Source organism: Diadema antillarum, unplaced genomic scaffold (genome assembly GCF_040938485.1).
Source record: "Diadema antillarum isolate AM-2024a unplaced genomic scaffold, OU_Dant_1.0 scf00000120, whole genome shotgun sequence".
NCBI classification, from domain to species: domain Eukaryota; kingdom Metazoa; phylum Echinodermata; class Echinoidea; order Diadematoida; family Diadematidae; genus Diadema; species Diadema antillarum.
The window spans coordinates 962283-985390 of record NW_027271009.1 but is presented as its reverse complement, the minus strand read 5'-3'; the positions used below and the strand labels follow the sequence as shown (position 1 = coordinate 985390).

The 23108-nt window shown below is 38.7% G+C and overlaps 1 protein-coding gene across 1 annotated transcript; it reads right to left on the bottom strand.

Moving 5' to 3' along the window:
• LOC139720037 (cleavage and polyadenylation specificity factor subunit 5-like) lies at window positions 1–23108 on the bottom strand. The gene is given in 8 exon segments (XM_071631411.1): window positions 1–1539; window positions 2311–2425; window positions 3264–3339; window positions 5456–5479; window positions 5481–5546; window positions 6180–6243; window positions 6876–7076; window positions 22990–23108. Coding segments are annotated over 8 exon segments (687 nt in total). The 3' UTR covers window positions 1–1517.

The window sequence follows — 23108 nt, the reverse complement described above, 5'->3', positions numbered from 1 at the left end:
GATTAAAATGTGTTTTTCCAAGAAAACAAATACTAGTACAGTATACAAGGATGTTTCTCCATGACATAGAGCTCTCTGTCTACTAAAACCAGAGAAAAGTGATCACTTCCAAAACTACATGACAAAAACTCACATTTTGGACTTTTTGCTTCCACAAACAATGAACATTATACACAAAGCAAGGTACACTTTTAATGGCAATGTGATTGAGATGGCTCCATTATAGTTCCCATATGACAATGCACATGATGAATTATCCACCAGAACACTATCTTTAACTTGTCAGATATGTTTACCAACCTCCTGAATTGACTTCATCACCTTACAGCTCAACAACTTTCTACCAGAAGGACATTCCCTTTTAACGGAACTGCTTTGTTACATCTAATGAAAAAGGAGGCATGTCATAACCTCCAGACAACATATAGTTATTGGATGCAGACAAACGTTTATAATGATGTCTGTATTGGTGATGGTAAAATGCAAAAAGCAAACAAATATCACACCCTCGATGCAAATACAGTTGTATACATTTGTTAAAAGTATGCACATGAATGATAATTTGTGATTTCTTCTGCACTGCATCAAACTCATGGAAAATAATTCCAGGGGATCTTTTGTGTATGACATTTCAGCTCAAGTTGCTTGTGCCCATTCCCATTTTAAACATTTCTCTTTTCTTCTTCTTTTACTCTTCAAATAGGGAAAGCCTTTCAACATTCAAATAGTTTTGATGGCAAAATATTTGTTACAATCAAATTGTCACTATCATAGTGCCTAATATTGTTACCTTCACTCTTTTGAGGCCCAAGCTGTGTAGATCAAAAATCGTTCTTCCCTTTCATCATCCCAACCAATGCATCACATTTGAAATTCATATCCACTCAGTTGTAACATGGCTGACTATGACAGAAAGTAACATAATATAACTAATCACATCTTCAATGTGAATAACATTAGTGACTAGGGATTGGTGCGCAAAGACTTGTGAACAGCCTGCTGGCTATTCAGGAATCTACAAATTATGTACAATATTTACAAGAAACTAATCATCAAAATATTAACTACAGAGTGTATTTACAAGTGGAAAAAAAAAAGCTATCCGCCACACAAATTTCCCCCTTTTTTACGCGCGAAAAAAAGTGCATCATCACAATTAGCTGAAGCATAGATGCCACCCATGACAATAAATTGGGATCCACCTCCTATGCACAAAAATGGTCGCTATGCACGACCAAATGTTGACTCTTGCAGGCAGATGAGTGTCAGTACCCACAGGAAGTGATGTCATCGATCTGCAGGGGTCACTCACATCGCTGTCATCGAGTTACGACAATCCCCCGCCCTGGCCGCAAGGTAGACAACTCCACATTTCCCGCAAAACTCTCACCACACTGACATCCATTCCTCCACTGGCTACAAATGACACAAGAGCAGCAAAGCATGCTGGGCAATGTTCTAGCAGTCCAGGCATTTGCCTTGCTCACATTCTCTCAGGACTCAGAATACACATCCTGTTATTGATAGATGAAGTTGAACCTGCAATAGAAGGCAAGCAAACATTTGCGCATAGTTAGTGTTGTGCATATACATGACTGTACAATGTATTTTCATAAGTTGGAAAACAACTACAAAGGTTCAGTAAAGTTATGAAAAAAGGTGTTCTATTAACACATCAACAGCATAGTAGCACTGCCTACAAAACAGGAATTTCATTGAGAAAAAGAAAGACTTTATATTCCCTTGATTCACAAGCATCGCAACAGATTTAAGGAGAAAGAGCTGAAAGTGGGACTCATTTGAGGAGCTCATATTGGGAACTGTTTGAAGAACTGATCAACCAAGCAATCAAGTCATCTGGTTATGATAACTGTGTCCACTTCAACATCAGTTATCTCCTCTTACAGTGGCTGATAATGATGAAAGAAGTTACAGTTAAAAATCAGCAAGTCATTTTGATAGAAAATTCATTTCAAATGGGCAGAACAAATCTCACTTAGTTGTAGCTACGGCTTGCATTGGAGCTCTGCATCACACATATCACCTGTGATTCAATACTAGGATATAATCATACTGCGGACTGATATATTATATGACCAGGCTTGTAGAAAACGCTATCCCTCTATATGCTGCATAACTAAATAGCCTGCCATGGTTGTCTAGAGTTTTTGAATTGTGTCAATGTGTTGATTCCACTAACCTGCACAGTAATCAATAGGTTCAGTAAGTACCATATTTTTACATGTTGAATGACTAAAAGGAAATAAAAAAAGGCAATCAAGGCATACAACTATCCTTTTTTAACTGTACCTGCTGAGAAGCTGTGGCAAACTGGATATTACAGGACCGTAGCCTGGTGCATTGTCGTACAGCTCAAAGAGGGGTGCAGCTACCAGCTTGTAATTCCTTGGTACTGCAAACAAGGCTGATGTGCAAGAAGACAGAGGAACACAAATTGTATCAAGCATTACAAGTCTTCAGAAAATGTTTGTTCGTTACCCAAACCTTTGTATAACATCATTTACAAAAGAGCAAGTTTACACATGACATAACATTGATATTGCTAAGTATAATTGATTAAAATGTAACCACAGTAAAAAGGGAGGCAAAGAACACTTAATCTCTGATGATTTTCCTCATTTTGACTTTTTAATTCCTCTACTAAGTATCGTTCTTTGAACCACATGCAATTTATCGTAAGAGGCAGCCCACTTTGCATATATAACAGATCCCCATACCAGCTTATATAATACAGGATATTATCAATTGCAGAGTTTTAAAATCTAAACATAAACATATGCACAAACACAAAATGTATGTCTTTGCTTTGGCTCTACTTTAATCATGCTGATTCACGCATTCCTGTACAGCAGTAACATTTTTCTCCTTATTGTCTTTTATTTTAGCATGTCTCCACAGCAAGTATATATGACAACTGCCTTGTGTGTATATATATATATTTTTTTTTTCATCTCCATTTTGACCCCACTATTCATCTTCTGAATTTAGTCAATGCTTCCATATTTGGTTTATTTCATCCCCACTTAACCTTTGTCATTCATTCATTCATTCACTCATATGGTCACTACATTTATTTCTTTGCATGAAATTCACTTGGGCAACACACATCCATTAAACATGTCATATACAGTATTTCACTGGCTTAGTCTATTCTTAAATTTTAACAGACAAAACAAAAGGATATACTATCATAATAATCAAACAAATCTAAGAAAATAGATATACTTTGTCTTCATTCTCACCTTTTTCTGCGAGCTGCACGAAATACAGTCGTTTATGTTCCTTGGGTTTTGTTATGTGAGCTGGAATGTATGGATACTGTCATTGAACATTCCCAAACAAGAGAAAAAGAGAGGGGGAAAATAGGTTAAGCCAGATCTACAATGGAAATTCTATTTACACAGGAAAGTCACATTAAAATTTTACAAGCCATTACTTTCTCTTCTAGAGTGATAAAATAAGACGGTTGTACACTCTTATCTCTTACATTTGGTAGCTACACGTACATACCTGTCAATGTATGACTGTGAAAATTACAGTGCTAAGAGCAGGGCTGCACAATAACCCATTTTTTTCTACTGGTCCGACCTGTCTGTCAGACCTGTCTGTCAGACCAGTAGGTACCCAGTTTTTCCATGTTTTACTGGTCCATTCCTGAAAAAGTTATTGGTCCAACAAACTTTAACAGGTCCTGGACCATTGGACCAGTGGCAGTGTGCAGCATTGCTAAAAGATACATGCCCTCTGGCAGAGTAACTCGTTTGGAATCATACGGTGCAAACAAGAGTCAGTCTCTCTGTTTGAGGCCTTTTATCATCAACTCTTTCACACGATTCACAGTAGATTTCATCCTAATCATTAAGTGAGAGCAATACTTGGGCATCTTGTTTTTTCTCATCATGTGAAGAATGGCAAAGTCATACCGCTGCTGTATAAGAACTATCAGTAGCGAAGTAAAATAGCAACACTCTAGGTACATTGTACGGTCAACATCTCAAACTGGAGTCCCCCCCTCCCCCCAATAAAAAAAGGAGATGATTCTACCTGGTTGGGTTTATCCAAGTTAGAAATGCTAATGGCCATTAGATGGAGAGTACCTGCTATATCCAATATCTATTATATCTGACATTCATCATACAATCTTTATCATAATTATATTCCTATATGGCTTTGGAGCAAATATTGCATTGCAATAAGGTAAACCAGATATATCAATCTGAATCTCTGTCTCTTCTACTGAGCTGTCGAGAATATATATTATCCACATAACACCAAAAACTTACACCATCGAACATTTACACTAATATGACTAGAAATGTCGCTATGGCGACTGGTATGCCTCCGCCATAATGCATGGTTCTCCGAACAGGTCTATAGCACAATGTCTTGACAATGTGTGATGACAGTTTCATATAACTGGCAAATATTAAAATGACAGGTTTGTCACAAATGGATTGAGTGTTTGCTTTCCTTGAACTAGGTTTATTTGGATGAATGGCTATACTGTCTAAGAGTGCAGGTATTGGGGATTTGAGGATTTGTACCCAACTTTTGACCCTTTTATAAGTTTAAAAAAGAAGTGACATTTAGCACTTTCACTTGACCTTTGACCTTTTGGCAAGAAACTTCCAAGAGAATCTGTATTGGATAATACATGCATACACTAAGTTTCAAGGAAAAAATCATGCAGGCATTGCATAGATAAGAGAGAAATAATGACATTTTGATGAGTTGACCTTGACCTTTGACCCATGACCTTTGACCCATGACCCCTAAATTCCCTACATGATCACTGCCAGTCAGTACATGCATATATACTAAGTTCCATGAAGATACCTTGAAATGCTTGCGAGATATGGAGAAAAAAGTGAAATTTTAACATTTTCACTTGACCTTTGACCTTATGACCCAAAGCTCTCTCTTGGGAATCTTTATTTGGTAGCTCATGTATACACCAAGTTTCAAGAAAATACCTCCAGGCATTGCATAGATATAGGGGAAATAGTGAAATTTTGAGCATTTGACCTTGACCTTTTGACCTTTGACCTTGAGCATGTACCCTCAAAAGTTGATAGGCACAACTTAATCCACTCATACATATACATGCCAAGTTTCGTTAGGATACCTGTAACAGTTTTTTAGATACGCTGTCCACAAAATCGATTACGGACGGACGGACAACCCGAAACATAATGCCTCCGGTGACACTTCGTGGCAGAGGCATAAAAATGACTAGAAAAGACAGACAAGGCACAACAGATGCCGGACAGAGAGTTATCAAAATAATTCAACTGGGCCTTTGGTAGCCCAGGTAAGCTGACAAAGCCCTTTCAGCCTGAGCATGTGTGACCTTTTCGGGGGGGGGGGGGGGGGGGGGGGGGGGGGGGGGGGGCAGATGGTCCCTACATCTCCATCACTATCACTGCCATCTCACCTGAGGGGGCTCAAAGTTTGGCCGGGTACCAGTTGGCGATCACATCTTCCACCATCCAGTCCTGCTGGACCCCATCTTGTCTGCCGAGGATCTGTTGGGACATTCCACAAGGAGATCAACTAGTCAAAAGAGTTCTTTGGGATTGGCAATATTGGTGACAGTGATCAGAAAATTCTGTTGAAATACAGTAGATGACTTTGTCTTGAAAACAGTACATCTGATTTGGGCTCAGGGAACCAGTTGAAAAGGCTATTTAAAACCTCCCCATTTCTTCCACTATCACATCAACACGAAGGTACCACAAAACATCCACACCCAGTTTTAACACAAATATGCGGCTGTTGCCAAAACTTGGCAAGAAAATTGACAACCTGAAAATGCACTCGCACCTGCTGTACAAGAACTGTTCCACATACTCCTACCTTGTATCTGAGTTGGTACTCAAGATGTTAGGTCCTACTAAACAAGGTTCGAAGCCTTTTTCTTTATCATTATCATGTGTCTATGCAACTTCATACTTTACTTTATCCAAACAGAGATTATCTTTTTGAACGAATCAATTATTCTGTACCCATGCTATTGCTGATTTGAATTTTGCATGACCAAGAGGCATGTACAGAAGGTACCAGTATTACAAAGGAAAACAATTTTTAATGAAATAACGACTCATCTGCCTGCTACGGATCACTTGTTTCACAACAATAATTACAACGATAAATCTCACCTCTGTCATCAACCTTTTCAGTCCCTCTATCTCATCCTCACCAGCTCCTAGCTCTCCTCCAGGTCTGCAGTGAAAGTAATTTATATAATCAAAAGGCAATAAAGGTGGGTCTGTAAAATGGTTGGAGGAAAGATATTCAGAGACAAATCATGCTAAAATTTTATTGATTAAAGGAACACTTTCAATGTATAATTCCCTCATGTGCCTTTCACAATTTTTTTTTGAACAGTGTTTATCACATACAGTAAGCCAATTCATCACCATAAAAAACAATAATCATAATCTTTTCACCCAAGTGAAAAGACACAGCCTCAAGCTTGTGATGACTATAAAATTTGTGAGCATCATTCAATCCACAATCCATGTGGTTTTGCTCTAACATCACAAGCATGTACTGAATGCCAAATGTCATCTTTTAGACAAACTTAGTAGACACTGGATGGTGATGCAAGAAAGAGACAGTTACTATCTACAATGGCTTTCTGATGCTGACAACCATAATTTCATGGCTGCATACAACAGTGTGGGCAAGAGAAAAAAACAAACTTCATCGGTTTTTGCAAGAAAAAATAGCATATATGGTACAGTACAAATGGCCATAGATGGAAACATTAACTCTTTCACATATGTGCTAAAAAGTGAACCTGGGTATGTGCACTCCGGAAAATGTGGAGAAGGAACCAGAAAGTCACTCACAGTTTGAAGAATGTTGTGCCAAGCTGCAGGAGAAGTACATGGGGAAGATCATGCTCGTGGACAATGAGGACGCCCTCTACCGACCGCCGAGTTCCAATCTTGTGGAATTCATCCCGCATTCGCTGAAACCTTGCTGGCACACTGGAGTCCTTTTCATACAGGGGCTCCTTAGTCCCAAATGTGTAGTTGGTCAAAGGGTACCTGGAGAAGAGTTGAGTCATTACAAGCTTAGGTAGAAGTTAACTCTTTTATCTTTTTTTATTTTTTTAAGAACAGAATGACAATAACAACACTAATTGTAACAATGGTAACAATAAAATGATGGTAAATCTTCTCTTTATCAGCTAGATGAATTACCCTTTGGACAACTTATCTATCACCTGTGTCACATACAAGTTGTAAGTGCTACATGTATGATTTGATGTACTATTATGCAGGACAAAATTATTTCGATTGTACATAAATCAAAGATTGGGATATACTGTAAAAGTGGATATTTTCGCGCAACTAATTTTTCGCGCTGGCCAGGTCAGAAGAGTTTCGCGCATTTTTAATCCTGCGGAATCAAGACATCACGCACAGGAACATGGGCACGCAAAAATATTCGCGTGCTTTTATTTTCGCGCTAGTTTCTGGTTGCGCGAAATGCGCGAAAATTTCAACACCGCGAAAAAATTTCCACTTTTACAGTAGTGTACTACAGTTGAATCTCTCGTATCCGGACAAGTCGGGACCGGGGCTCATCCGGATAAGGGATTTGGCCGGATACGGGAGACTCAATGCTTTATACATGTACATATACATACACATGTACTGATGTAGCCCATTGTAGTACCACATGTAGTAATGTGTATACTGCAACCTTTTCATTGTTACACTCAGTAACAGACCCCAAAATAGAGGTTCGTGTTTGCAAGAATGAAATCATTTTCTTTTATAAATTCTTGATATGAATTACCTAAATAATTATTAAGAAATGTATCAAGTAGATCTTGAAAATAAACAGTACGAGTCGACGAAACTACGCTTCAAAATTTTGAGTGTTCAATATCATTCGTTGCTCAGCCAATGACTCGAAACAATGCATGTCTATCTAGTCATATCGACGGCTGTGTATGGACCTATATGTGGCAATGCGATATGAGAGGACTCGAGCGTATAATCTGTCCATGTTCTTGCGATGATTTGGGGATGTTTGGGGATGTTAAAATGTCTGAAGGTAAGCAATTTGGAAGGAAATTTGATGTAATGTATGTTAATCATGTTGGAAGTAATATGTAATTCATGTGTGTTTGTGTAGGAGTTCTCAAGGAGTTGGGAATCCCCCTTTCCTCCTGTAATTATTTTTTAAAAAAATCACGGAAAGATTGCGTCCGTATAATAGAGAGATCCGGATAAAGGGAGGCCGGATAAGAGATGTTCAACTGTACTTTAAAATTCACCTTTCGAACTCTGAACTCTTGCAGAATAAAGGCGATTGAAAAGATTTCTTAAGTCGGTGCAAGCGGATGTCACGGTGAAAAAAAAAAACACAGGAAAGTATAAGGCTGCCGTCGCAGATTGAGAATGATGTGAAAATCACGGAAAACACATTCTGGATTTTGGAAAAAATATGTGGACAGTTGCTATGCATGTGCACTGCCTCAAAGTTTAAACTGATGTCACATGTCCCAGTCCAGGATGTGGACATTGAAATCAAAATGTCCCCAGTAGAACTGTGAAGCTACACAATCAGACCAAGGATCCAAAGAGAACATCGATATAAATTCCAACCCATTTGCATGATCAAAAGTGCAACTGCACTGTAAATATGCCAAGAAAATTAACCAATGGTAAACAAACAAACAAATCTTTGTCAATTCATTGTCAGAGCTCTTGATTGCAAGTAACCCACTGCCCAATTTCAGTTTCACACAACTCTACATTGCTACCACTGCACCAGTGCGTACAATGACTGCATATCTTTCGCAAAAGAGTTTCAATATTAAAGCATTACTATTATAATATTGTTAAGACTGCATGTCCACACCATGCATGTACACAAAGGTACCTTACAAATAATTTAATACAGTTAATTTGTCAATCTTATAGATATAGCAAAATGATGTACAGTGTACATAGAGTTTGGCAACTACCATTGAATCAATATGCATAAAGTGTATCAAAACACTCCAGCAGGGAAAACAATCCCCACTGGACTTATGAAATGAAAGATAGACCATTGGAAGATGTCAGGATTGAAAGAGATCTCGGAGTCACTATTGATGGAAAAGTTCCCTTTCAGAGACATAATGCAAAGTTCTGCAATACATACTATACCGTAGTTATGGGTAAACTCGGCCTAGTGGGTAAAGTCGGCCCCCAGCGCGCGCAGTACAATTACTGCTGTGCGCGCTGGGGGCCGACTTTACCCACTAGGCCGAGTTTACCCATAACCACAGTACAGCTATTTTAACCAGAAATGTTGGGTCTCGTCTAACGAACCTTCATTGATATCAATTCTGAATAGATGTTACACTTTTATCATTTAATTAATACAGCATACAGAACACTGGCACTGGTATGGCCATATTAGTCTAGCAGCCAGAAAGGGTCCCCGTGCACCCCCCCTAAAACAAAATTCTACGATATGTTCGAAGATCGTCAGAACCTGTATTTTCCGAATCCGGTTGTCGCCAGCGGAAAAAAAGGTTGCGCGCGCGTCTTATTTGCATATTTCTAAGATGGCCGCCGCCCGTTGCTAGGAGACGGATTATTTTTGAATAACTTTAGTTAGGAATAACAAATTACCATAAAAATGGTATCATTTTGAAGAGAATTAAATTTCCTACAAGCTGATACCCCATTTGATGGGATAAATAGTTGTTGTCATGAAATATTAAGGAAGGAATTATGTTTTTTAGCATTTTTCTAAAAAGATAGGGAATTTGGTTATAATGTTCTTTTCCATACATCTAATATGCATTTACAAATAACATTTGAAATTTCCTAAAATTATCCCCCAGTCATAGCTATTATCATGTGAAAACGGCTTTCCAATACACCAATTCCTTTAAAAGTTACACGACATTAAAGGGGATAAGGTTCAATAGGTTTTACAGCAATATTATTTTAAGGGTTATAATGTCTCCGCGCGCAATTGCGTAGGTTCTGTATCTGGGGTTTGTTGTAGATCACTGCTATCTATTGATCAAATCTCATCGAAATCGGCGAAGAAAGAAAGAAAAATTACACTTTCTATTCCTTATATGAAATAAAAATGTTTTTTTTTTCTATTCTGTGTTACCAAACTCAATCCATTCAGCTTCCCATATGAACAGTTTCTTGTCTTTTTGGATTCCCTCCAAAATCACAACTTATCTGATATTAAAAAGTTAAAGAAAAAAATTTGACGTGACAGTTTCCTCTTATTGGAAGATTAAAGTGAAAAAAAAAGAAGAATCTTATGCTAAAAGCCCTAAGAAATAAAGAACTTGTTAAATGGCCTTTCAGAGTTTAAAATGAAACATGGCTATCTTACTTTTTCATAACAAAATGAAGGGAAGTATCTGTGTAGTTCATGTCGGCCCATACTGGGTTACTATTCTTCAGAAATGATCCCCGTGCACCCCCCCCCCCCCCAAAAAAAAATCTACAATGTGTTCGAAGATCGTCAGAACCTGTATTTTGCGAATCTGCTTGTCGCCAGCGGAAAAAGGGTTGCGCGTGCGTCTAATTTGCATACTTCTAAGATGGCCGCCGCCCGTTGCTAGGATACGGATTATTTTTGAATAACTTTAGTTAAGAATATCAAATTACCATAAAAATGGTATCATATTAAAGAGAATTAGATTTCCTACAAGTTGATACCCCGTTTTATGTAATAAATAGTTGTTGTTATGAAATACTAAGGAAGGATTTTTTTTTTACATTTTTCCCAAGAAATACAGATTTCAGTAATGTTTTTCCCATACATTTAATTTCTGTTTACAAATAACATCGGAATTTTCCTTAAGTTAAACCCCATAAATAAGTATTATTATGTGAAAGCGGCTATTCAATACACCAATTCCTTTAAAAGTTACACGACATTAAAGGGAAAAGGTTCAATACGGTTATACAGAAATTTAAGGGTAATGTCGACGGCCGCACTTGCGTAACGCGTGTAATACTATAATAATCATTGCAAGTATGAGACCCTATCACTTCTTACATCCAAATTATTGATTAAATATCATTACATCTTGTGGAATATGAAAGCAAATTAAATCTTTTATTCGCTATCACCTTTGATCTACTCAGCTTCACTTTTAGTTTACGTCTTTTTTCATCAAATAGAATAAAGGCCTTACGAGAGGTGTAATTTCATGACGGCCGAAACGGGCTTACCTGGATAGGGGTTTCCAACATATCGATATTAATCAAACTTCTCTTCATCAACTCTCATTCTTCTGATCATCTTCACACACATACTCACACCTCCAATATCACACACAGGCATTCATGCACGGGAAATGAGCTCAGTCGTGAATTTCGTGAATTTATTCAATACGCCATTAATGCATTCATGGAACATCAAACTCGAATGCTTTATTTAGATGTCGAAATAAGAGTTACATGTATACCGCACAAGCGAAATATTTCTCACCATGCTCTAGCAGGAAATCAATTTATTTTTTTAAGATAAGATCGCACATACGTGTTCTCATTCTTTGGTGGTTCGCCTGATGGTTTTTAAACATATTGCTCACACGTTTATTATTGCCAAGAAACTAATAGATAGATTACAAATACCAAGGAATGGCATTGATAAAAACGAATAGTTGCAAGTCAAATCCAGTCGCTTTCAAATTCTGTTTTTTTTTATAAAAAATGATTTCATGCACTTAACTTTATTACATGGGTTGATTTAAATGCAATACAACGTAAACTTGGTTGTTGAATCCGTTAGGAGTGACTAATAATCAATATTATACAAAAATGAGAGAGAGAGAAAAAAAAATGTTATGGTTAAGTAGACCATGGATCTATAAAACATGAGGGAAATGTCTGAGGGAACATTAACCATGCATGCGTGTATGTATGTATGTGTGCATGTATATACTATAACTATGTATATATAATATATCTATATCTATATATAAATATATAAATATATATATATATATATATATACATATATATATATATATATATATCACATTTATATTTATGCAGGTTTGTATACTTTTGTGTTGTGTGTGTTTGTGTTCAAGGATGTTTGTGTATGACTAATGTGTTAAACATTAGACATATTCAGAGTGTAAATGTTTAACCACAACGAATACAATATTTTCATGTTTTCCACAGAAATTAGACATCTATTATAATTAGATAAATTTACTAAAATGATTTGAAGTGTATCTGCTATAGGCGCATCTGACGTGCAATCCACTTTATAGAGCGCATGTAAGTTCCGCTGGAATAACAACTCATGCATGAGTTAAATACACCATCCAATGTTTTCAGATATCCATGCCCTACTCGTCCGCCGGTCCTTTTTAGATAGAGTAACTATAAATGTGCATGATCGATACCCAAAAGATTATTGACATTGCACGTTAAACACTTTCACTAGGTTGCCATTGTCGCGAGTCTCGATATGCTAATACATGTATACTATCTACCACAAATCGATTCTTAGTCTACGAGTGACCGTGGTGATCTTATCATGGCTTATCACATCTTGAGGTCTATGGTGGTAATCGTGTTGATCGTAGAAGAATTATTGGACTGTTTGAAAAATTACTACGATCAACACAATGTCTTTGACTGACATCAAGATTTGATTATCTGATGATCAGCACGATTAGTCCGCGAGTAAGACCACGATTTCGGGCGAATCGAGAAAGTGGACCCAGCTTAGTGAATGCCACGAGAGTGGAAACGTACCATAAGGATAATCAACACGACAGTTTCAATACCGTACATATCAATATTTACATATCTTCCAAGATTACTTCACCTATGTAATCTAGATTCTTTTGTATGCCTCCGCCAAGAAGTGGTGCCGGAGGCATTATGTTTTCGGGTTGTCCGTCCTTCCGTCCGTCCTTCTCTCCGTCCGTAATGAATTTTGTGGACAGCGTAACAAAAAAAAAAAAAAAAAAAAAAAAAAAAAAAAACCCCTGAAATTTGGCATGTATGTGTATTGGGGGTGAAATTCTGCCTATCAACTTTTGGGTGCACATGCTCAAGGTCAAAAGTCAAAAGGTCGAGGTCAAATGCTTAAAATTTCACTATTTCCCTCATATCTCTGCAATGCCTAAAGATATTTTCTTGAAACTTAGTGTATACAGGTATTACCCAATTAAAATTCACTGGTAAAAGTTTGGGGTCATAAGGTTAAGGTCAAATGTGAAAAGGTCAAGTGAAAATGTTAAAATTTTACTTTTTTTCTCTGTATCTTGGATATTGTTCAAGGTATCTTCATGTCAGGTCAGGATGATCTGCTACTGGTACCCTGTAGCCCAGTACAACCTGTTTCAGGGTCGGATTGTCGGCGACTAAACCGGCAAACCCACCAGTCTCCAACTGGAGAATGGTGAGGAGGGTGGCTGGACACCCTGGTGGAACTAAAAACAAGATCTATCTTAAGGGCATCGACTCTGGAGAGTCAACGATGGCCATCCAGCAATGCAGAAGGACCCGGCCACCCACTGCATTTTCTTGGCCACGATAGTTCTTATGAGAGTTCGTAAACATTGTGGAAAACCGGCATCTGATGGTGGGACCCGCAGGCCAGATGATGCGTCAATGGCTACTGGGGAAGAGGAGCGTGTTGCACCGACTAGGCACAGCTGTAAGGACGCAGAATATACTGCCGATAATCCTGTGCATGAAAGGAGCAGCACAAACCTGAGAAAACCTAGAATTATAGGGACATGGAATGTTCAAGGAATGAATGCTGACAAGATGGAGATCATCATAACCCGAATGGGAGAACAAAATATCAGTGTGCTTGGTATTTCAGAGACTTGGTGGCTCAACCAAGGTCGTTTCACTACCGAAGATGGCTACACAGTTGTGTATTCAGGCAAAGACGGCGGAAAGAGGGAACACGGAGTAGGCTTCATCCTGGACAAAAACTCGGCTAAGTCTTTCTTGGGTTTCAACCCAATAAGCAAAAGAATTATTACTCTCAGACTGGAAGGTCACCCATTTAACATCTCCGTCATCCAGGTCTATGCGCCAACATCTACTGCATCTGATGAAGCCATGGAAGACTTATGATCAGCTCCAAGATACTCTTGACAAGATTCCGAACAAAGATGTTCTTGTGATAATGGGAGACTGGAATGCAAAAATTGGCAAATCAGTGACCAAGTCTAAGATCGTCGGAAAATATGGATTGGGAGAAAGAAATGAACGTGGAGATAGTTTGGAAGATTTCTGCCAAGCTAATGACCTGATTGTTGGAAACACTTTCTTCCAGCAGCACCCCCGAAGACTATGGACATGGAAGAGCCCCGGGGACAATGTAAGAAACCGGATTGACTATATTCTCGTTAAAAGAAGATGGCGCTCTTCACTGCTCAGTGTTCGGACAAGACCAGGTGCAGACTGTGGGAGTGACCACCAGCTTCTGGTTGCACAGCTGAAACTAAAGCTCAAAGTAAAGAAGAAAGAGACACCACCATTAAGGTTTGATGTAGACAACATACCGGAACAGTACACTGTTAGTGTGAGCAATAGATTTCAGGCACTTCTTCAGATTGATGATGAAGAGCTGTCTCCCAATGAACTGTGGGAAGGAATGAAAGAAGCAGTGTTAAGCACAGTTAAGGAGGTCATCCCAAAGAAGAAGAAGAAGAAGCAACCATGGTTATCCAGAACAACATTAGAACTGACTTGCTGACAAGAGACAGGATGCGAGGAAGAGAGGGGATATGGCTGAGTGGCGAAGACAACACAAAGAAGTGTCAAAAGCAGTTAGAGCTGATCAACGTGCCTTCGTTGAGAGAAAATGTGAGGAGATAGAAAGAGCAGGGAGTGATTCTAAGAGGGTGTATGCTCTGGTCAAAGAAAATGACTCAAAAACCATCAGCAAGGTCAGATGTCATCAATGACAGAAATGGTACCACCTTAACAGAGAGCACAGACATAAAGAACAGATGGGCCTAGTACTGCAAGGAGCTCTACGAGCAGAAGACCCAGGCAGACTCTGCCAACAGCAACCTAGAGGAACAAGAGTTAGAACCACCCCCGTTATTGGAGGAAGTGCGCCAAGCAATGAGAGAAATTAGGAACGGGAAATCACCAGGCTGGGATGATATCCCAGGCGAGTTATGGAAAGCCTCTGGTGAGGAAGGCATAAACATCACGTGGAAACTATGTGACAGAATCTGGAGGAATGTAGAATGGCCCGAGGACTGGGGAAGAGCGGTCTTTATCCCGATACCTAAAAAAGGAAATGTAAAGGAGTGCTCAAACCATCGCACCATTAGTTTGATAAGCCATGCCAGCAAAATACTACTCAAGATCATCAACAACAGAATGAAACGGCAGATGGAAAATAAGATATCTGAAGAGCAGGCTGGTTTTAGAGCAGGAAGAGGCACGAGAGACCATATCATCAACATCAGAAACATCATTGAGAATTGCCGAGGACACTCTGTACCACTCTACCTGTGCTTTATAGATTACAGCAAAGCCTTTGATTGTGTCTGTCATGCAAAATTATGGAACACTATGAGAGAAATGGGTTTTCCTAGCCATATAGTGAAGCTCATTAGCAAGCTATATAAAGATCAAGAGTCTACAGTACGAACAAGCAGAGGTGACACAGAATGGTTCAAGATTGGTAGAGGTGTCAGACAGGGATGCATACTATCGCCCCAGCTTTTCAACATCTATGCTGAACGGATTATGAGAGATGCCCTGGGAGATTTCCTTGGTGGAGTGACAATAGGTGGCCAACGGGTAACAAATCTCAGGTATGCGGATGACACCACCCTGGTTTGTAACAACAGAAGAGAATTGATGGATCTACTCAGAGCAGTAAAAATAGCAAGTGAAGAGAGGGGGCTAATGCTGCATACTAGAAAGACTAAGATCATGGTTGTAGATGGAGAACGGAGTTTTGCAGATGGTGTCTTTTCTCTAGATGGTGATGCCATTGAAGAGGTGGAAAGCTTCGAGTTCCTGGGTTCCATCATAAACACCAAAGGGGACTGCTCACAGGAGATTAAACGAAGACTAGCAATGGCCCGGAATATGGTACAAAGTATGACAAAGCTCTGGAAAAGTAAACTCCCTTCCTCCCTCAAGGTCCGGCTACTAAGATCTACAGCCTTTGCCGTGGCATCATATGGCTCAGAATCCTGGACAATGAAGTCAGCAGACAAGAAGAGACTGGATTCGTTTGAGATGTGGTGCTATCGTAGGATACTGAGGATACCATGGAAAGAAAGAAGAACAAATACATGGGTGCTAGAGGAGCTTGGAGTGGAAAAGAAACTACGGGCTGATATTGTGGCCAGAAAATTGACATATTTTGGCCATGCTACCAGACATCACTGCCTGCAGAAAACAATCATCCAGGGAATGGTTGAGGGAAAACGTAAAAGAGGAAGACCCGCAGCAAGCTGGCTTGATGACATCAAACAGGTGACTGGAGCAAGCATTACAGAGGCTACCAGAGCTGCCGCTGACCGCAGACAATGGCGTTCTCTCATCCGAACCACACCTGCATATTTGTATGCTACGTGACTAGAGAGAGAGATCTTCATGGAACATAGTATATATTATGCATGTACTGACTGGAAGTGATTATCTAGGGAATTTGGGGTTCATGGGGTCAAAGGTCAAGGGCAACACTTCAAAATTTTACTATTTCCCTCATATTTATGCAATGCCAGCAGGACTTAAACTTGGTGTATGCATGTATAACCCAAAATAGAGATTCTCTGGCAATTTCTTTTTTTTTTTGCCAAAAAGGTCAAAGATCAAGGATCAAGAGAAAGTGCTGAACTTGCTTCTTCCTCCATGTCTCGGAAGTGGCTCATGGTATCTTGAAACTTAGTACATATTTATGCATGTTCTGCCTGACAGTGATTCTCTTATGAATTTTAGGGTCAAAGGCCAGATGAAAATGGTAACAATTTTCTACTCAATACAAAAATTGCACTTTTTCTCCATACCTTGAAAATTACTTAATGCATAAACTTATGAAAGGGCCAAAGTCAAGTTAAAGTCCTAAAATTCCCAAATACATGCTCTCCTATTCATCCAATTAGACCTAGGTCAAGGAAGGTGACCATTTTGAATTTTGAATGGAAACAATGTCATTATCGTTTTCAAATTCCCAGTAACAGGGCATTTAATCTTGTTGCTTTCGCGTGGCCTTTCTTTCTATGATATACAAGAAGTAAATTTGTTATTGCTTTCAGCAATAACAAATTGGGGCCCGTTTATCTATATCATGACGAACCTCCGGAATAACGAACCTTTGGGGGAAAAAATGAACCTTCGGAATAATAAACTATAACTACTATTGTTATATTGTACAAGCTTTAACGCCGACATCTATTAACCTACTATATTACTACTTTCACTCTTTGAAAGGAAACACGCCAACAACCAACGACACAACAGGAATGGAAACAATGGCATTATCGTTTTCAAATTCCCAGTAACAGGGCATTTAATCTTGTTGCTTTCGCGTGGCCTTTCTTTCTATAATATACAAGAAGTAAATGTGTTATTGCTTTCAGCAATAACTAATTTGGGCCCGTTTATCTATATCATGACGAATCTCCGGAATAATGAACCTTTGGGGGAAAAAATGAACCTTCGGAATAATAAACTGTGACCAATATTGTTATATTGTACAAGCTTTAACGCCGACATCTATTAACCTACTACTACTTTCACTCTTTGAAAGGAAACACGCCAACAACCAACGACACAACAGGAATGGAAACAATGTCATTATTGTTTTCAAATTCCCAGTAACAGAGCATTAATCTTGTTACTTTCGCGTGGCCATTCTTTCTATAATATACAATAAGTAAATTTGTTATTGCTTTCAGCCGGCAGCATAGCTTTCGATGGTTTGTGATATCATTAGAATTAAAACATTGAGCTCTCCATAGCTGACAATTGTAAAGTAGTAGCCCGCCAAAGTTGGATTACCTTTTTTTGATACGCACTGTATAACCTGAAAAAAAACCCAGATTGATTGGGTTTTTATCAATTGTACATTATAGCCACTCAAATAATGATGTATTGTTTGAGTTAGTCTTCGTACACCACTTAATTACCAACTGCTAATAGTAGTCGTAATCTTCGTTGTAATATTAAACTAGAAATGTCGCTATGACGACTGGTATGCCTCCGCCATAATGCATGATTCTCCTAATAGGTCTATAGTACATGTGGACAATGTGTGATTACATTTTCACAAAATTGGCAAAATATTATAATGGCATGTTTGTCACAAATGTGTTGAATGGTCACCTTCCTTGACCTAGGTTTAATTGGATGAATAGGAGAGCATGTATTTCACTTGATCTTTGACCTTTGACCTATCGTAGATTTTTTTTTGGGGGGGGGGATGCACGGGGACCATTTCTGAAGAATTTATGATGTAACCCAGTATGGGCCGACATGAACTACACAGATACTTCCCTTCATTTTGTTATAAAAAAATAAGATAGCCATGTTTCATTTTAAACTCTGAAAGGTCATTTAACAAGTTCTTTATTTCTTAGCGCTTTTAGCATAAGATTCTTCTTTTTTTTCACTTTAATCTTACAATAAGAGGAAACTGTCACGTAATTTTTTTTCTTTAACTTTTTAATATCAGATAAGTTGTGATTAATTTCACGTTCTTGGAGGGAATCCAAAAAGACAAGAAACTGTTCATATGGGAAGCTGAATGGATTGAGTTTGGTAACACAGAATAGAAAAAAAAAACATTTTTATTTCATATAAGGAATAGAAAGTGTAATTTTTCTTTCTTTCTTCGCCGATTTCGATGAGATTTGATCAATAGATAGCAGTGATCTACAACAAACCCCACATACAGAACCTACGCAATTGCGCGCGGAGACATTGTAACCCTTCAATATTGCTGTAAAACCTATTGAACCATATCCCCTTTAATGTCGTGTAACTTTTAAAGGAATTGATGTATTGGAAAGCCGTTTTCACATGATAATAGCTATGTTTTGGGGATAATTATAGGAAAATTCAAATGTTATTTGTAAATGCATATTAAATGTATGGAAAAGAACATTATAACCAAATTCCCCATCTTTTTAGAAAAATGCTAAAAAACATAATTCCTTCCTTAATATTTCATGACAACATCTATCTATCCCATCAAATGGGGTATCAGCTTGTAGGAAATTTAATTCTCTTCAAAATGATACCATTTTTATGGTAATTTGTTATTCCTAACTAAAGTTATTCAAAAATAATCCGTCTCCTAGCAACGGGCGGCGCCCATCTTAGAAATATGCAAATTAGACGCGCGCGCAACCTTTTTTTCCGCTGGCGACAACCGGATTCGGAAAATACAGGTTCTGACGATCTCCGAACATATCGTAGAATTTTGTTTTAAGGGGGGTGCACGGGGACCCTTTCTGGCTGCTAGACTATATGGGACTATGCCATTATTTTGTTGAGTAGGGCTCCTACTTCTATGCTCTACAGCAATGTGTTACTGTTATCTATAGATAGAGAGTCCCAGATTTGTAACTCAAGTGATCAATGACCCTAACTACATGTATTAACATTAGGGATGTTATGGATGGTATGAGTTCATTTTGTTGTTCAGACAGGTCAGCAAGTGAATTCTCTCTCAATTGTTATTTCAGTCTGAACTATCTTTGTGAGGGGGTGACATGATTCAACAAGTGTCTTATAAAATCTTGTTACATGGCATGGACAGAGTAGAAACCCTTGAGGGCTTGAGCATTCTTCCAAGAAAACAGACTATCTAGCAGCATACAGTACACATTGTCCTTCTAACGTTACACATGTATGATGAACAGTGGCGTATCTAGGGAAAACGGCGCCCGGGGCAAGCGCGAAAATTGCGCCCCTAATTTCTGAAAAAGTGTTCCACCCCAACCCCATCCCAGTAGGGACTTTAAACACAGTCCACATGATGTACTTTTTCAAGCACTTAAAAGGAGTCTTTTTGAAGGTGATTTAAATGTAATGAATTTTGATAAATTTTGGCGAGCGAGCGCAGCGAGCGAGCCGAAAATTTTTGTATTTCAGCTAACAAAACATGGAATTCTTGTCATTTTTTGCTTATTAAATCTTACAATTCTAATCAAGATATAGTGACGACGATAACAATTTATACCAACAAACTGAGGACTTTAAAAAATACTCTAGATTAGTAAGCGCGAGTGAGCCGAAATTTGTATATTTCCGCGGCATCATCACGATTTGTTCTTAACTCTTTTTTTACAAATTTTGGCGAGCGAGCGCAGCGAGCGAGCCGAAAAATGTGTATTTCAGCTAACAAAACATGGAATTCTTGTCATTTTTTGCTTATCAAATTTTACAATTCTAATAAAAATATAGTGACGGCCTTATAGATAACGATTAATACCAACAAACTGAGGACTTAGAAAAACTACTCTAAATTAGTACGCGCGAGTGAGCCGAAATGTGTATATTTCCGCGGCATCATCACGATTTGTTCTTATCTCTTTTTTAAATAAATTTTGGCGAGCGAGCGCAGCGAGCGAGCAGAAAATTTTTGTATTTCAGCTAACAAAACATGGAATTCTTGTCATTTTTTGCTTATTAAATCTTACAATTCTAATCAAGATATAGTGACGACGATAACGATTTATACCAACAAACTGAGGACTTTAAAAAATACTCTAAATTAGTAAGCGCGAGTGAGTCGAAATTTGTATGTTTCTGCGTCATCATGACGTTTTGTTCTTATCTCTTTTGGGGGGATAAATTTTGGCGAGCGAGCGCAGCGAGCGAGCCGAAAAAATTTGTATTTCAGCTTACAAAACATGAAATTCTTGTCATTTTTTGCTTATTAAATCTTGCAATTCTTACAAGATATAGTGACGACCTTATAGATAACTATTTATACCAACAAACTGAGGACTTTAAAAAATACTCTAAATTAGTACGAGCGAGTGAGCCGAAATTTGTATATATCCGCGTCATCATTACGTTTTGTTCTTATCTTGTTTGATTTGGGTTGGGTTTTTTTGCGCCCCCACCCCCCCCCTCGTATGTTCGAAACCGTTGGCGCCTTCTTTTGATCCAATTGGCGATTGCTTCAGAACGAAAGAAATGGCAGCCGCTGCTCCGTGAAACATTTTGCCTGCTAAATATAAAGTGACATGTGTGAACACAATAGACATTGTCATTTTGTCTATGTCATCATCACGTTTTGTTCTTACCTTCTTTTTTATATAAATTTTGGCGAGCGAGCGCATCGAGCGAGCCGAAAATTTTTGTACTCCAGCTTACTTACAGAACATGGAATTCTTGTGTGAACACAATAAACATTGTCATTTTGTCGGCGGCATCATGTTTTTATTTTTGTCTTGTTTGATTTGGTTTTCTGCCCCCCCCCCCTTTTCCGGGCGAGTTTTTTCTGCTTCTTCTTCTTCTTCTTCTCTTTTTTTTTTTCTACTTCTTCGTTTTTTTTCCTTGTTTTTTTTCTTCTTCTTCGTTTTTTTTCCCTTTTTTTTTCTTCTTCTTCGTTTTTTTTTCGTTTTTTTGCGCCCCCGGGGAGTGGCGCCCGGGGCACGTGCCCCCCTTGCCCCCCCCTAGATACGCCACTGATGATGAAGCTCTTCTTCACTCACCAGTGCACTCACTGCACGCTACACAGTACACTTTTGACTTTGTAAATGAAAATCTCTATTCTCAGACATTTAATAATCGGTAAATTTACCATACATGAGCATGGATTTTAATCTACCACTACCAGAGGCAGAGCTTTGAGTTTTAATAGTCACGCACTGCTTCCACTTTGGTCTGGACAATCTACTAGTACTCTCCTTGCTTGGCCTTGGCCATCTTGCGCCATCTGTGGGATCATTTCGAAACCGTCTAACGGTTGATCACAGTGGCTAGTTATTTTCGTCAAATTTTCTATGTGCTTGTAAATATCTGTAAATAAATTGTATTATAATGTAAATAGCACCAGTCTGCAAGAATCTTCAGTCTATTGAAGGAGGCAGACTTACTCAGAAGAAGAAGAAGAAGAACAGAAGTGGGAATACTGATTACTGGGATGTCCATTGTGACATTGCAATGGGCACACAAAGTGACAAACATGAAATTTTTTAATGTTAGCATTAATCATTTCACTAGACATGTCTAAGTTTATATGAATATGATGAACGAAGAAAATGTTTTGGAATGCGTTCCAAAACGTTCGAACATCAGAATCGAACAAAAAACGTTAACTTGTCGTTAGACCTACCAATATCACGAATATGTGTAACATTAATGTAGATTTTCTGCACATTTATTGCGACCACGGCACTGACACTGAAAAGCCCATATGAATGCTAGACCAAATAACATGGATGGCGTTATGCGTTATCGGATGGGGCTCTTTAACTTTATTATACGAGACCATGGTAAGCGCGACCGAATTTCCCTTTCGCCAAATGTTCCATTCATAATAGGCACACACGTACGCTCCCGGGAAGCGTGTTTTTTTTAGACGGCACAGTTTGGGGAAACTAAAAATCTATCGGGGACCCTATCCCTAAACCTAACCCTAATCCTAATCCTAACCCTAACCATCAAACCCTAACCCTAACCCTAACCCTAACCCTAACCCCAACCCTAACCCTAACCCTAACCATAACCATAACCAAAAACCCTAACCCAACGTTTTTCCCATAGGTTTAACACGCGCCATGCCCCAATCTGTGCCGTCTTAAAAAAAAACGCTCCCGGGAAACGGCAGCACGTACATGTGAAATCCCTGTGCGAGAGGAGCGGGCTCTCTCTCTCTCTCTGTACGACTGCACTCCCCATCCCGGGCTCGAGCTCCGAGATTTGAACAGTAAGAACGCTACTATTATACAGGTTTTTAAGGATGATCTATTTTGCTCTCAGTAATCATAAGTAGGGCACTTACAAAATCGCAGTACGATCACGAGGAACAGCACCAGCATTCAGCTTTTGGTTGCTGGAATCTGAGACCGATCTGCCTCTGGGCCAGCCAGCAGAATTTCGCTCACGCGTAGAGGTAGCCAT